The 11,656-nt window shown below is 41.0% G+C and overlaps 1 protein-coding gene across 2 annotated transcripts in view; it reads right to left on the bottom strand.

Moving 5' to 3' along the window:
- Nucleotides 1–885: 885 nt before the first annotated feature.
- Nucleotides 886–11,656, bottom strand: part of LOC138638712 (opsin-5-like) — a 295,027-nt gene continuing 284,256 nt past the window's right edge. For both annotated transcript variants that reach the window (XM_069728227.1, XM_069728226.1), the window contains exon 4: nucleotides 886–2,116. In XM_069728227.1, the coding sequence (XP_069584328.1) occupies nucleotides 1,757–2,116 (360 nt within the window). In that variant the 3' untranslated portion in view covers nucleotides 886–1,756. The remainder of the gene's footprint in view (nucleotides 2,117–11,656) is intronic.

Here is an 11,656-nt window from a genome sequence, read left to right as displayed (position 1 = left end):
TTAGATGCCAGAGAATCCGCATAGTTTTTGGAAAGACGCTTCAGGAAAGCTTTTTGGATCTATTTTGTGACACTTTTACAGCCTGCATCTTTTTATTTACACCCTACATATAAAAACTGAATCCACCAGAATACTGGACACTACAGGTCACTTCTGTCAGCTTCTTTGAAAGCCTGAAGCAGTTACAAGAATTTACAACTGATGAAACAAATGAACAGCAAGTCGTCCGCTCATGCGCACACACTCTGAACAAAGTTAGTCTAAAAGAAAAAAGTGAAACATTTAATTTCTTTGTAAACTTTATTGTTAGTGCATATACAAGGTGTACTACGATCGAGGACAGACGGAATGTTTGGTGAATTAACCAAAGCGAATCAAAAAGTGTTGTTTCCTAGTAGCGGGTGGCTTTCAGAATCAACGTCTCTTTTGCTGAACCCCAACAATATGTCATCTTCAGGAACAACCAGAGTCAAGTCCGACCTTCATGACACAGAAGGGGCAGATGATATCATAGGTTTATATGTCCCATCGGAAAATTGTCCATAATGCCCTGTAAGTGGAGGTGTCACCTCTAATGATGAGCTAACATTGAACGTCAGACCAGCACTAAACATCGTGAAGTCACTTCTGTAGTACCATTTGTGAAAATAAAACTATCCACTAAAAATTTGAGTCCATATAGTGCATTTTATAATAGACCCTAGTAATCTCTGAAACGAGAAGCCAAGAAAATATTTACACATTTTGCACTTTTTTTTGCCTATAAAAGTGAGTTAAAGACAAAACATAAAAATTCTCTAGGGCAAATAAAAGTAATATAAAGAAAATAAAAAAGACAAAAACTGGAAAAATAAAGAACTTGAACAGAAAAAAAAACCCATAAAAGCAGATAATGGTGCATTTTATTGTATACCATAGTGATCTCGGAAACAAGTAAAATATTTATACATTTTTTTACTGATAATGTAGAGAAATTACATTTTTACCAGTGGTGCAGCAGTTCCGTCCTGATCATTAAACATTGTTTAGTGAAAATTTGAAATTAGAAAAAAAACAAGACTGAAAAAGAAAGAAAATAGACAAAAAAATACAGTAACGAAAAAAACAAAGCAACAAAATATTATAGAGGGAAAAAAACAGGAAAAAACACAAAGGAAACAAAACATAGAAAATAAAAAAAAGTAAAAGGTGTACAGACAAAAAGAAAAAAAAAATACTTTAGGGGAAAATACCATAATACAGAAAATGGAGTAAAAAAATACAAAAACAGAACAATATAAAGCTGAAAAGAGAGAACAATAATGTAAACAAAAAGATGAAAAACGATAAAAATAAATTATAGAAAATAAACAAATTACAGAGACTAAAAACAAAATGAAGCAAAAATATTGTAGAAAAAAAACAAATAGAAGTAAGAAAAAAATGTGGGGTGGAACCCCATGTAAAGGAAAACAAAAAGGCAAAACATTTTGAGCTCCAGTTTAGGTACATTATGAAGTCAAAAAGGGAACATATTTCATGTTCAATGGCATATTTCCCTAAGAAAGAACCCTCACAGTAGAACCGCCACAGCAACCGTTGGTTGTCGTAATAGAGAATATTGGTTGCCCTAACTCGAAATATCAATAGGGGGCTATTAACCATCTCTCAATGCCTGATGTCACTCACCTTAGGCTCAGCTCTTTCTCCCAGCATGTGAAAATCAGCCATTTTGGCCAAATTTTATCTTACGTGTATGGGTTGCTTAATGTTTCCTTCATTGGGTCATCGTTGAACTTGAATGTCTCTTGTTAAATTTAAGAACTGAGGGGATCTGAATGTTGTCCCTACCCGACCAGATGACAGACACGGCTGGGTTATCTCCCGAGGTTTCCTGTTGCAAGAAATGGATCCTCCAGCCGCAGCAACATTTCAGCTGCTTCACTTTTTGCCGGAAGGTTTTGCTGAAGATGTAATAGATGATGGGGTTGAAGGCTGTGGATGACTTGGCGAAGAGGCAGGGGAGTAAAGAGACAGTCGGAGGGATGCTGGCGCTAGATTGGAAAATAGACCAGAAGCTGACAATGGCATAGGGTGTCCAAGCCACAAGAAATCCAAGACTCACCAGTACCGCCATCTAGAAAAAGGAAAATAAAAACTTCAATGTGCTTCATATGAATTATTGCAAAGTGAAGTGAAAAAAAAAATTTTTTTTCAATAAAATGTTTCATCAGCCTCAATGTTTTTTTAATTAATTTTCAAAATAGGAGAAAATGGAAACCACAATTTGTTACATAATTTATGTGGTCAAAAACTAGTTTGGTTACACGACAATGCTAAGCAGATCTTTTGGGGTGCAATAGAGTGTGGCCCCAAATTGCATGTGCAGCACTCACGACCTGCCAAAATGCACAAATAATAATAATTAATAATAATAATTTTATTTATATAGCGCCAACATATTCCGCAGCGCTTTACAAATTATAGAGGGGACTTGTACAGACAATAGACATTACAGAATAACAGAAATCACAGTTCAAAATGACATTTTGGAAATGTATCTGCCATTGCAGTGAGCATTTTGAACCCACAAGTGCTTAACAGAATAATATACTGGAACAGCATGAAAGAAAATGTAATTTTTTCCACTAAACTGTTGATTAGTCCCAAATTTTTCAATTTCACAAGAAGTAAAAGGGGAAAATGGACCACATATCTTGTTACTCAGTTTCACTCAAGCACAGCAGGAATCTGAACGGAAGGAGTGACATGGGAAGAAGGAATCAATATCACCATTACACACTGAATGGGAAACCACTGGGTAAATCTGACAGGGAGAAGGACTTGGGGATCCTAGTTAATGATAAACTTACCTGGAGCAGCCAAGTGCCAGGCAGCAGCTGCCAAGGCAAACAGGATCATGGGGTGCATTAAAAGAGGTATGGATACACATGATGAGAGCATTATACTGCCTCTGTACAAATCCCTAGTTAGACCGCACATGGAGTACTGTGTCCAGTTTTGGGCACCGGTGCTCAGGAAGGATATAATGGAACTAGAGAGAGTACAAAGGAGGGCAACAAAATTAATAAAGGGGATGGGAGAACTACAATACCCAGATAGATTAGCGAAATTAGGATTATTTAGTCTAGAAAAAAGACGACTGAGGGGCGATCTAATAACCATGTATAAGTATATAAGGGGACAATACAAATATCTCACTGAGGATCTGTTTATACCAAGGAAGGTGACGGGCACAAGGGGGCATTCTTTGCGTCTGGAGGAGAGAAGGTTTTTCCACCAACATAGAAGAGGATTCTTTACTGTTAGGGCAGTGAGAATCTGGAATTGTTTGCCTGAGGAGGTGGTGATGGCGAACTCAGTCGAGGGGTTCAAGAGAGGCCTGGATGTCTTCCTGGAGCAGAACAATATTGTATCATACAATTGGGTTCTGTAGAAGGACGTAGATCTGGGTATTTATTATGATGGAATATGGGCTGAACTGGATGGACAAATGTCTTTTTTCGGCCTTACTAACTATGTTACTTACTAACTATGTTACTATGTTACTATGTTACTATGTTACTATGACATGTCTTTATAGTAAAATTTTGGTTTGAACAGATTTCAGACGCTGTGTCAAAATTAAGAGAGCCAATGAGGTGCCACAGCAGCAAAATAAACAAACACAAGTGGCCCTATTTTGGAAACTTCAGTGGGTACGAAAAGTATTCTGAACCCTTTAAATTTTTCACTCTTTGTTTCATTGCAGCCATTTGGTAAATTCAAAAAAGTTCATTTTTTTCACATTAATGTACACTCTGCACCCCATCTTGACTAAAAACAGAAATGTAGAAATGTTTGCAAATTTAATAAAAAAGGAAAAAATGAAATATCACATGGTAATAAGTATTCAGACCCTTTGCTCAGACACTCATATTTAAGTCACATGCAAAAGACTCGGCACTCAAACTTAGCTTTATAAGTGGTTTAATTGTATCCACGCTTAGTAGCAAAAAAAGTTTCGGTCCTATTAGCCGGACCTTCATCAGTCATGTAGCAGAAGGTGGACGCAGTCCATGTCTCAGGTGTAGCCGAATCCGGCAGATAGCCTTAGAAGATCTAGAGCCTGCGTGTCTGGTCTGAAGGGGATGCGGCATCCACCGCAATTTCATGCGACTTGCGGTGGATGCCGTGTCCCCTTCAGACCAGACACGCAGACTCTAGGTAGGACTTGATTTGGAAAGGCACACACCTGTCTATATAAGACCTCACAGCTCATAGTGCAAGTCAGACCAAATGAGAATCATGAGGTCAAGGAACTGACCAAGGAGCTCAGAGACAGAATTATGGCAAGGCACAGATCTGGCCAAAGTAACAACAGAATTTCTGCAGTACTCAAGGTTCCAAAGAGCACAGTGGCCTCCATAATCCTTAAATGGAACAAGTTTGGGACTACCAGAAGTCTTCCTAGACCTGACCGTCCAGCCAAACTGAGCAATCGTAGGAGAAGAGCCTTGGTGAGAGAGGTAAAGAAGAACCCCAAGATCACTGTGGCTGAGCTCCAGAGATGCAGTAGGGAGATGGGAAAAAGTTCCACAAAGTCAACTATCACTGCAGTCCTCCACCAGTTGGGCCTTTATGGCAGAATGGCAGAATGGCCCGACAGAAGCCTTTTCTCAGTGCAAGACATATGAAAGCCTGCATAGAGTTTGCTAAAAAATACATGAAGGACACCCAGACTATGAGAAATAAGATTCTCTGGTCAGACGAGACAAAGATAGACCTTTTTGGTGATAATTCTAAGCGGTATGTGTGGAGAAAACCAGGCAGTGGTGATCCCAACAGTGAAACATGGTGGTGGCAGCATCATGCTATGGGGGTGTTTTTCAGCCACAGGTACAGGACGACTGGTTGTCATTGAAGGAATCATGAATGCGGCCAAGTACAGAGATATTCTGAATGAAAACCTCTTCCAGAGTGCTCTGGACCTCAGACTTGGCCGAAGGTTCACCTTCCAACAAGACAATGACCCTAAGCACACATCTAAAATAACAAAGGAGTGGCTTCAGAACAACTCTGTGACCAGCCTTGACCTAAACCCAATTGACCATCTCTGGAGAGACCTGAAAATGGCCGTCCACCAACGTTCACCATCCAACCTGACGGAACTGGAGAGGATCTGCAAGGAAGAATGGCAGAGGGTCCCCAAATCGAGCGATGAAAAACTTGTTGCATCATTCCCAAGACGACTCATGTTTGTACTAGCGCTAAAGGTGCTTCTACTCAATACTGAGCAAAGGGTCTGAAGACTTATGACCATGTGATATTCAGTTTTTCTTTTTTAACCCCTTTACCACCAAGGGTGGTTTGCACGTTAATGACCAGGCCAATTTTTACAATTCTGACCACTGTCCCTTTATGAGGTTATAACTCTGGAACGCTTCAACGGATCTTGGCCATTCTGACATTGTTTTCTCATGACGTATTGTACGTCATGGTAGTGGTAACATTTCTTTGATATTACCTGCATTTATTTGTGAAAAAAACGGAAATTTGGCGAAAACTTTGAAAATTTTGCAATTTCCCAAATTTGAATTTTTATGCAATTAAATCACAGAGATATGTCACACAAAATACTTAACAAAGTAACATTTCCCACATGTCTACTTTACATCAGCACAATTTTGGAACCAAAATTTTTTTTGTTAGGGAGTTATAAGGGTTAAAAGTTGACCAGTGAAAAAAGCCAATCAAAATTGATCTATTTGGAAAAAAATCAAACAAGATCCCACCAAATTTAGAGGAACATAGCTATAGTAGGAATTAAAACGTAACCTTTAATATTTACAAGGTAAAAATGTAGACAAAAACAAAAACAAATAATGTCACCCAAAAATAGTGCCTATAGTGGTACTGAATGATGTAACCTGTAAGAAAAAAACATCACTTATGGGCGATACCACAATAGAGAATCAGTGGGAATGGCCGCAAACGTGCGGCGTATAATATCCCACAACGACAAGATACCACTTAATAGCAATAATACAAAAATGCAAAAAAAATGCTAATCCAAGTGACCTTGTATGTATAGGTATTAGCAGGTATCCAGTACTAAAAAGGCGGGAGGGGGTAAGGCAAGTGAGATGTCATAAATAATCAACAATTCTAAAACAAGAACGATCTCACCAACTGCCAAAACCCGGATAGGTGAAGCCCATAGCGCGCTGAGGTGGAGGGATCCAAAAATCAGCAACGTCAGGAGACAATACCCTGTCAAAACCCTGAAGGGCTATCCGTAAACCTATGTTCCCGAGCTCCCGCCCTTACAAGAGCAGTCCACAGTTACCCCTGAACAACATCATGCCCTGCACTCTCCCTATTGATGTCCCGACGCGTTTCTTCGCAGGCCGTATCATCAGGGGACTGGCCTGCTTGGGAGCTAAAGTGCACGAATGCTGAGGACCCAGTCATCCTGTTCACTCTCCTTAGTGTTATTTGGAGGGTGGCAGGTTCTTCTGTTCTCAGCATTCGTGCACTTTAGCTCCCAAGCAGGCCAGTCCCCTGATGATACGGCCTGCGAAGAAACGCATCGGGACATCAATAGGGAGAGTGCAGGGCATGATGTTGTTCAGGGGTAACTGTGGACTGCCCTTGTAAGGGCGGGAGCTCGGGAACATAGGTTTACGGATAGCCCTTCAGGGTTTTGACAGGGTATTGTCTCCTGACGTTGCTGATTTTTGGATCCCTCCACCTCAGCGCGCTATGGGCTTCACCTATCCGGGTTTCGGCAGTTGGTGAGATCGTTCTTGTTTTAGAATTGTTGATTATTTATGACATCTCACTTGCCTTACCCCCTCCCGCCTTTTTAGTACTGGATACCTGCTAATACCTATACATACAAGGTCACTTGGATTAGCATTTTTTTTTGCATTTTTGTATTATTGCTATTAAGTGGTATCTTGTCGTTGTGGGATATTATACGCCGCACGTTTGCGGCCATTCCCACTGATTCTCTATTGTGGTATCGCCCATAAGTGATGTTTTTTTCTTACAGGTTACATCATTCAGTACCACTATAGGCACTATTTTTGGGTGACATTATTTGTTTTTGTCTACATTTTTACCTTGTAAATAGTAAAGGTTACGTTTTAATTCCTACTATAGCTATGTCCCTTAAAAGTTGACCAGCAATTTCTCATTTTTACAACACCACTTTTTTTTAGGGACCACATCTCATTTGAAGTCATTTGAAGTTTCACAAAAAATTTATTCAGCTCCAATTTGTTTTATTTTACCAAGGGTAACAGGAGAAAATGGACCACAAAAGTTGTTGTACAATTTGTCCTGAGTACGCCGATACTCCATATGTGGGGGTAAACCACTGTTTGGGCGCATAACAGAGCTCGGAAGCGAAGGAGCGCCATTTGACTTTTCAATGCAAAATTGACTGGAATCGAGATGGGACGCCATGTTGTGTTTGGAGAGCCCCTGATGTGCCTAAACATTGAAACCCCCGACAAGTGACACCATTTTGGAAAGTAGACCTCCTAAGGAACTTATCTAGAGGTGTGGTGAGCACTTTGACCCACCAAGTGCTTCACAGAAGTTTATAATGCAGAACCGTAAAAATAAAAAATCATATTTTTTCACAAAAATTATCTTTTCGCCCCCAATTTTTTATTTTCCCAAAGGTAAGAGAAGAAATTGGACCCCAAAAGTTGTTGTACAATTTGTCCTGAGTACGCTGATACCCCATATGTGGGGGGGGGGAACCACCGTTTGGGCGCATGGGAGGGCTCGGAAGGGAAGGAGCGCCATTTGGAATGCAGACTTAGATGGAATGGTCTGCAGGCGTCACATTGCATTTGCAGAGCCCCTAATGTACCTAAACAGTAGAAACCCCCCACAAGTGACCCCATATTGGAAACTAGACCCCCCAAGGAACTTATCTAAATGTGTTGTGAGAACTTTGAGCCCCCAAGTGTTTCACTACAGTTTATAACGCAGAGCCGTGAAAATAAAAAATCTTTTTTTCCCACAAAAATTATTTTTTAGCCCCCAGTTTTGTATTTTCCCAAGGGTAACAGGAGAAATTGGACCCCAAAAGTTGTTGTTCTATTTGTCCGGAGTACGCTGATACCCCATATGTTGTGGTAAACCCCTGTTTGGGCACACGGGAGAGCTCGGAAGGGAAGGAGCACTGTTTTACTTTTTCAACGCAGAATTGGCTGGAATTGAGATCGGACGCCATGTCGCGTTTGGAGAGCCCCTGATGTGCCTAGACAGTGGAAACCCCCCAATTATAACTGAAACCCTAGTCCAAACACACCCCTAACCCTAATCCCAACAGTAACCCTAACCACACCTCTAACCCTGACACACCCCTAACCCTAATCCCAACCCTATTCCCAACCGTAAATGTAATTTAAACCCTAACTGTAACTTTAGCCCCAACCCTAACCCTAACTTTAGCCCCAACCCTAACTGTAGCCTTAACCCTAGCCCCAACCCTAGCCCTAACCCTAACTTTAGCCCTAACCCTAGCCATAACCCTAGCCCTAACCCTAGCCCTAATGGGAAAATGGAAATAAAAACATTTTTTAAAATTTTCTCTAACTAAGGGGGTGATGAAGGGGGGTTTGATTTACTTTTATAGCGGGTTTTTTAGCGGATTTTTATGACTGGCAGCCGTCACACACTGAAAGACGCTTTTTATTGCAAAAAATATTTTTTGCCTTACCACATTTTGAGAGCTATAATTTTTCCATATTTTGGTCCACTTGGTAAGCCACCTCCCTCCCTGCAGGACCCGGATGCCGCGGCCATTTTGGATCCGGGCCTTGCTGCAGGGAGGAAGGTAGGAGACCCTCGCAGCAACGCAATCACGATTGCGTTGCTGCGGGGGTCTCAGGGAAACCCGCAGGGAGCCCCCTCCCTGCACGATGCTTCCCTATGCTGCCGGCAAACCGCGATCATGTTTGATCGCGGTGTGCCGGGGGTTAATGTGCTGGAAGCGGTCCGTAACCGCTCCTGGCACATAGTGCCGGATGTCAGCTGCGATAGGCAGCTGACACCCGGCTGCGCTCCCCCCATGAGCGCGGCCGATCGCGTATGACGTACTATCCCGTCGGTGGGCACACGGGCCCACCCCACCTCGACGGGATAGTACGTCATATGTCAGAAAGGGGTAATAAATTTGCAAAAATTTCCACATTTGTTTTTTTAAGTCAACATGGGGTGCAGAGTGTACAATAATGAGAACAAAAATGAACTTTTTTGAAATTACCAAATGACTGCAATGAAACGAAGAGTGAAAAATATAAAGGGCTCCGAATACTTTCCTTACGCAATGTAGATAATCAATGCCCACGATCAGGAATTGCTTCAGTTTTGAAGCTGCCTATTTATCCAGCGGCTAGATGTTACAGCATAGTGGATGGGATTTCTAGAAATCCACAGACACTCGCGGAGACATGTGGCGCGTCTTTCAGAACTGCAAGAGGTCAATTTCTCTTGAACAGACTCTAGTCTTGGCAACAGAAATTTGATCAATAGAATGTATTGGATGCGGTATATATGCACAGTTCAGTGATCACATGAGGATTTACCTGGGTTCAATAAACGGCAGCAAAAATACGCTACATCCAAAATGCTGCTACTTCCAGATCGTGGGAACGTAGCCTTAGGGTGACATTGCAAACTATGGAATTGATGCTGATTTTCAACGCTGATTTTCAGAAGTTTGTGAACACAGTTATGGACTCAGATTATTATTACAGAAACACTGATGATATTAAAGGCTATTAAATTATTTTTCACATATTCGGATGGAAAAGAGAAGCAGAAAATATGTGATGACTGTGGGAACGTCCTGTCAGATGGCCGCTCCTGAGTGACCCTTCATAGATTTATCTTGCAGCTGCCTCTCCTCCTCTTTCTTGGTCGTATACATGCCCGTATATCTGTTTTCCACAGGTTTTATCCATGATGACGGTTTCACAGTCAGATGATGTCATTATGGAGGGATCAGCATCTGCGACTCATGGAAAGCAGCAAGGAACTCACCATGTGTACAGCGTCTCATGTCTTGGTTGTATTTTTATTCTATTATTGTTGCATAAAGAGAATATTTATGCCCCAGTTGATATAATTCCCAGAATATTTCCACGCTGGCAAATGAATAATTATATTACATGGAAGACAAATTATTTTCCTAGATTTCTGGATTGAGAGCAAATCCCTGTGACCTGGTTTCCCCTTTATGGGGGGGGGATCATTTTTCATAATTATTTATTATCAGAAATAGCAATAATAATAATTGAAGAATATAACATATGGAAAGTAACTTTTCCTGAGACCGGGGAATTAAGTGCCCCCTTTCCTCTCTATATTGTTTTCTTACTGCTTGTTTCTTAAGTTGAACAAGTGGGGACAATAGTCAATCAGTTGGCTGCAATCATTGACTCTACTTATTTCTCGGGAATGGAAACAGGAACACATGGGCTACTTGCACAGTGAACAAGTCTGTATGATCATGTTCACACACCACCAAGAAACCTGAAGACACAAAAGAGAATAGTAAAACCAAAAACACTCAGTTTGAAAAAATGTTGCAGTAATCCGCAAGTGCTAGTAAAAGATGTAAAAAACAGGGTATTTGGTTGATACGTTTTTTGCAAAAAATGTATACTAAGCTGCTCTACCAATCTTCACGGTATACCCTTATCAGAGCAGTCCTAACTAATGTATGCAATCCCTATCTGATGTATTTAAAAACCTGATCATCTGTATAGAACCTGTGTGAACAGGGTTCAGAGAGGAAAAATCCATGTGTGCATACAGGGTAGAACAGCTTTTGTGCAGATAGCCCAAGAGGAGTGGTGGAACTCCCCAGTCTTGTAGACACAAGAGAACAATTATGGAAACAGGAACACATGGGCTACTTGCACAGTCCATAATTGTTCTCTTGTGTCTACAAGACTGGGGAGTTCCACCACTCCTCTTGGGCTATCTGCACAAAAGCTGTTCTACCCTGTATGCACACATGGATTTTTCCTCTCTGAACCCTGTTCACACAGGTTATATACAGATGATCAGGTTTTTAATACATCAGATAGGGATTGCATACATTAGTTAGGACTGCTCTGATAAGGGTATACCGTGAAGATTGGTAGAGCAGCTTAGTATACATTTTTTGTAAAAAACGTATCAACCAAATACCCTGTTTTTTACATCTTTTACTAGCACTTGCGGATTACTGCAACATTTTTTCAAACTGAGTGTTTTTGGTTTTACTATTCTCTCTTCTTATTTCTCGGGAAGTAAAGTATAGTGAAATGGAAGAAAAAAGTGGCCACTCTGCTGGCACTGCGTAATAGGTGGCATTATACCAGCACTATTCTATTCAGGAGGCACTTTACTGCCACTTTGCAATAGGTAGCATAATGCCAGCACTGTTGTTTCTTGGAGGTACTATGTAACAGGAGGCATAATGTGGGTATCACTGTTTCTCGGAGGTACTTTGCTGGCACTATGTAACAGGATGCATAATGTCGGCATTACTATTTCTCAGAGGTACTTTACTGGCACTATGTAACAGGAGGCATAATGTCGGCATTACTGTTTCTCGGAGGTACTTTGCTGGCACTATGTAACAGGAGTCATAATGTTGGCA

The sequence above is a fragment of the Ranitomeya imitator genome, chromosome 5 (assembly GCF_032444005.1).
Source record: "Ranitomeya imitator isolate aRanImi1 chromosome 5, aRanImi1.pri, whole genome shotgun sequence".
Taxonomy (NCBI): Eukaryota; Metazoa; Chordata; class Amphibia; order Anura; family Dendrobatidae; genus Ranitomeya; species Ranitomeya imitator.
This window is presented reverse-complemented; position numbering and strand designations above follow the sequence as displayed.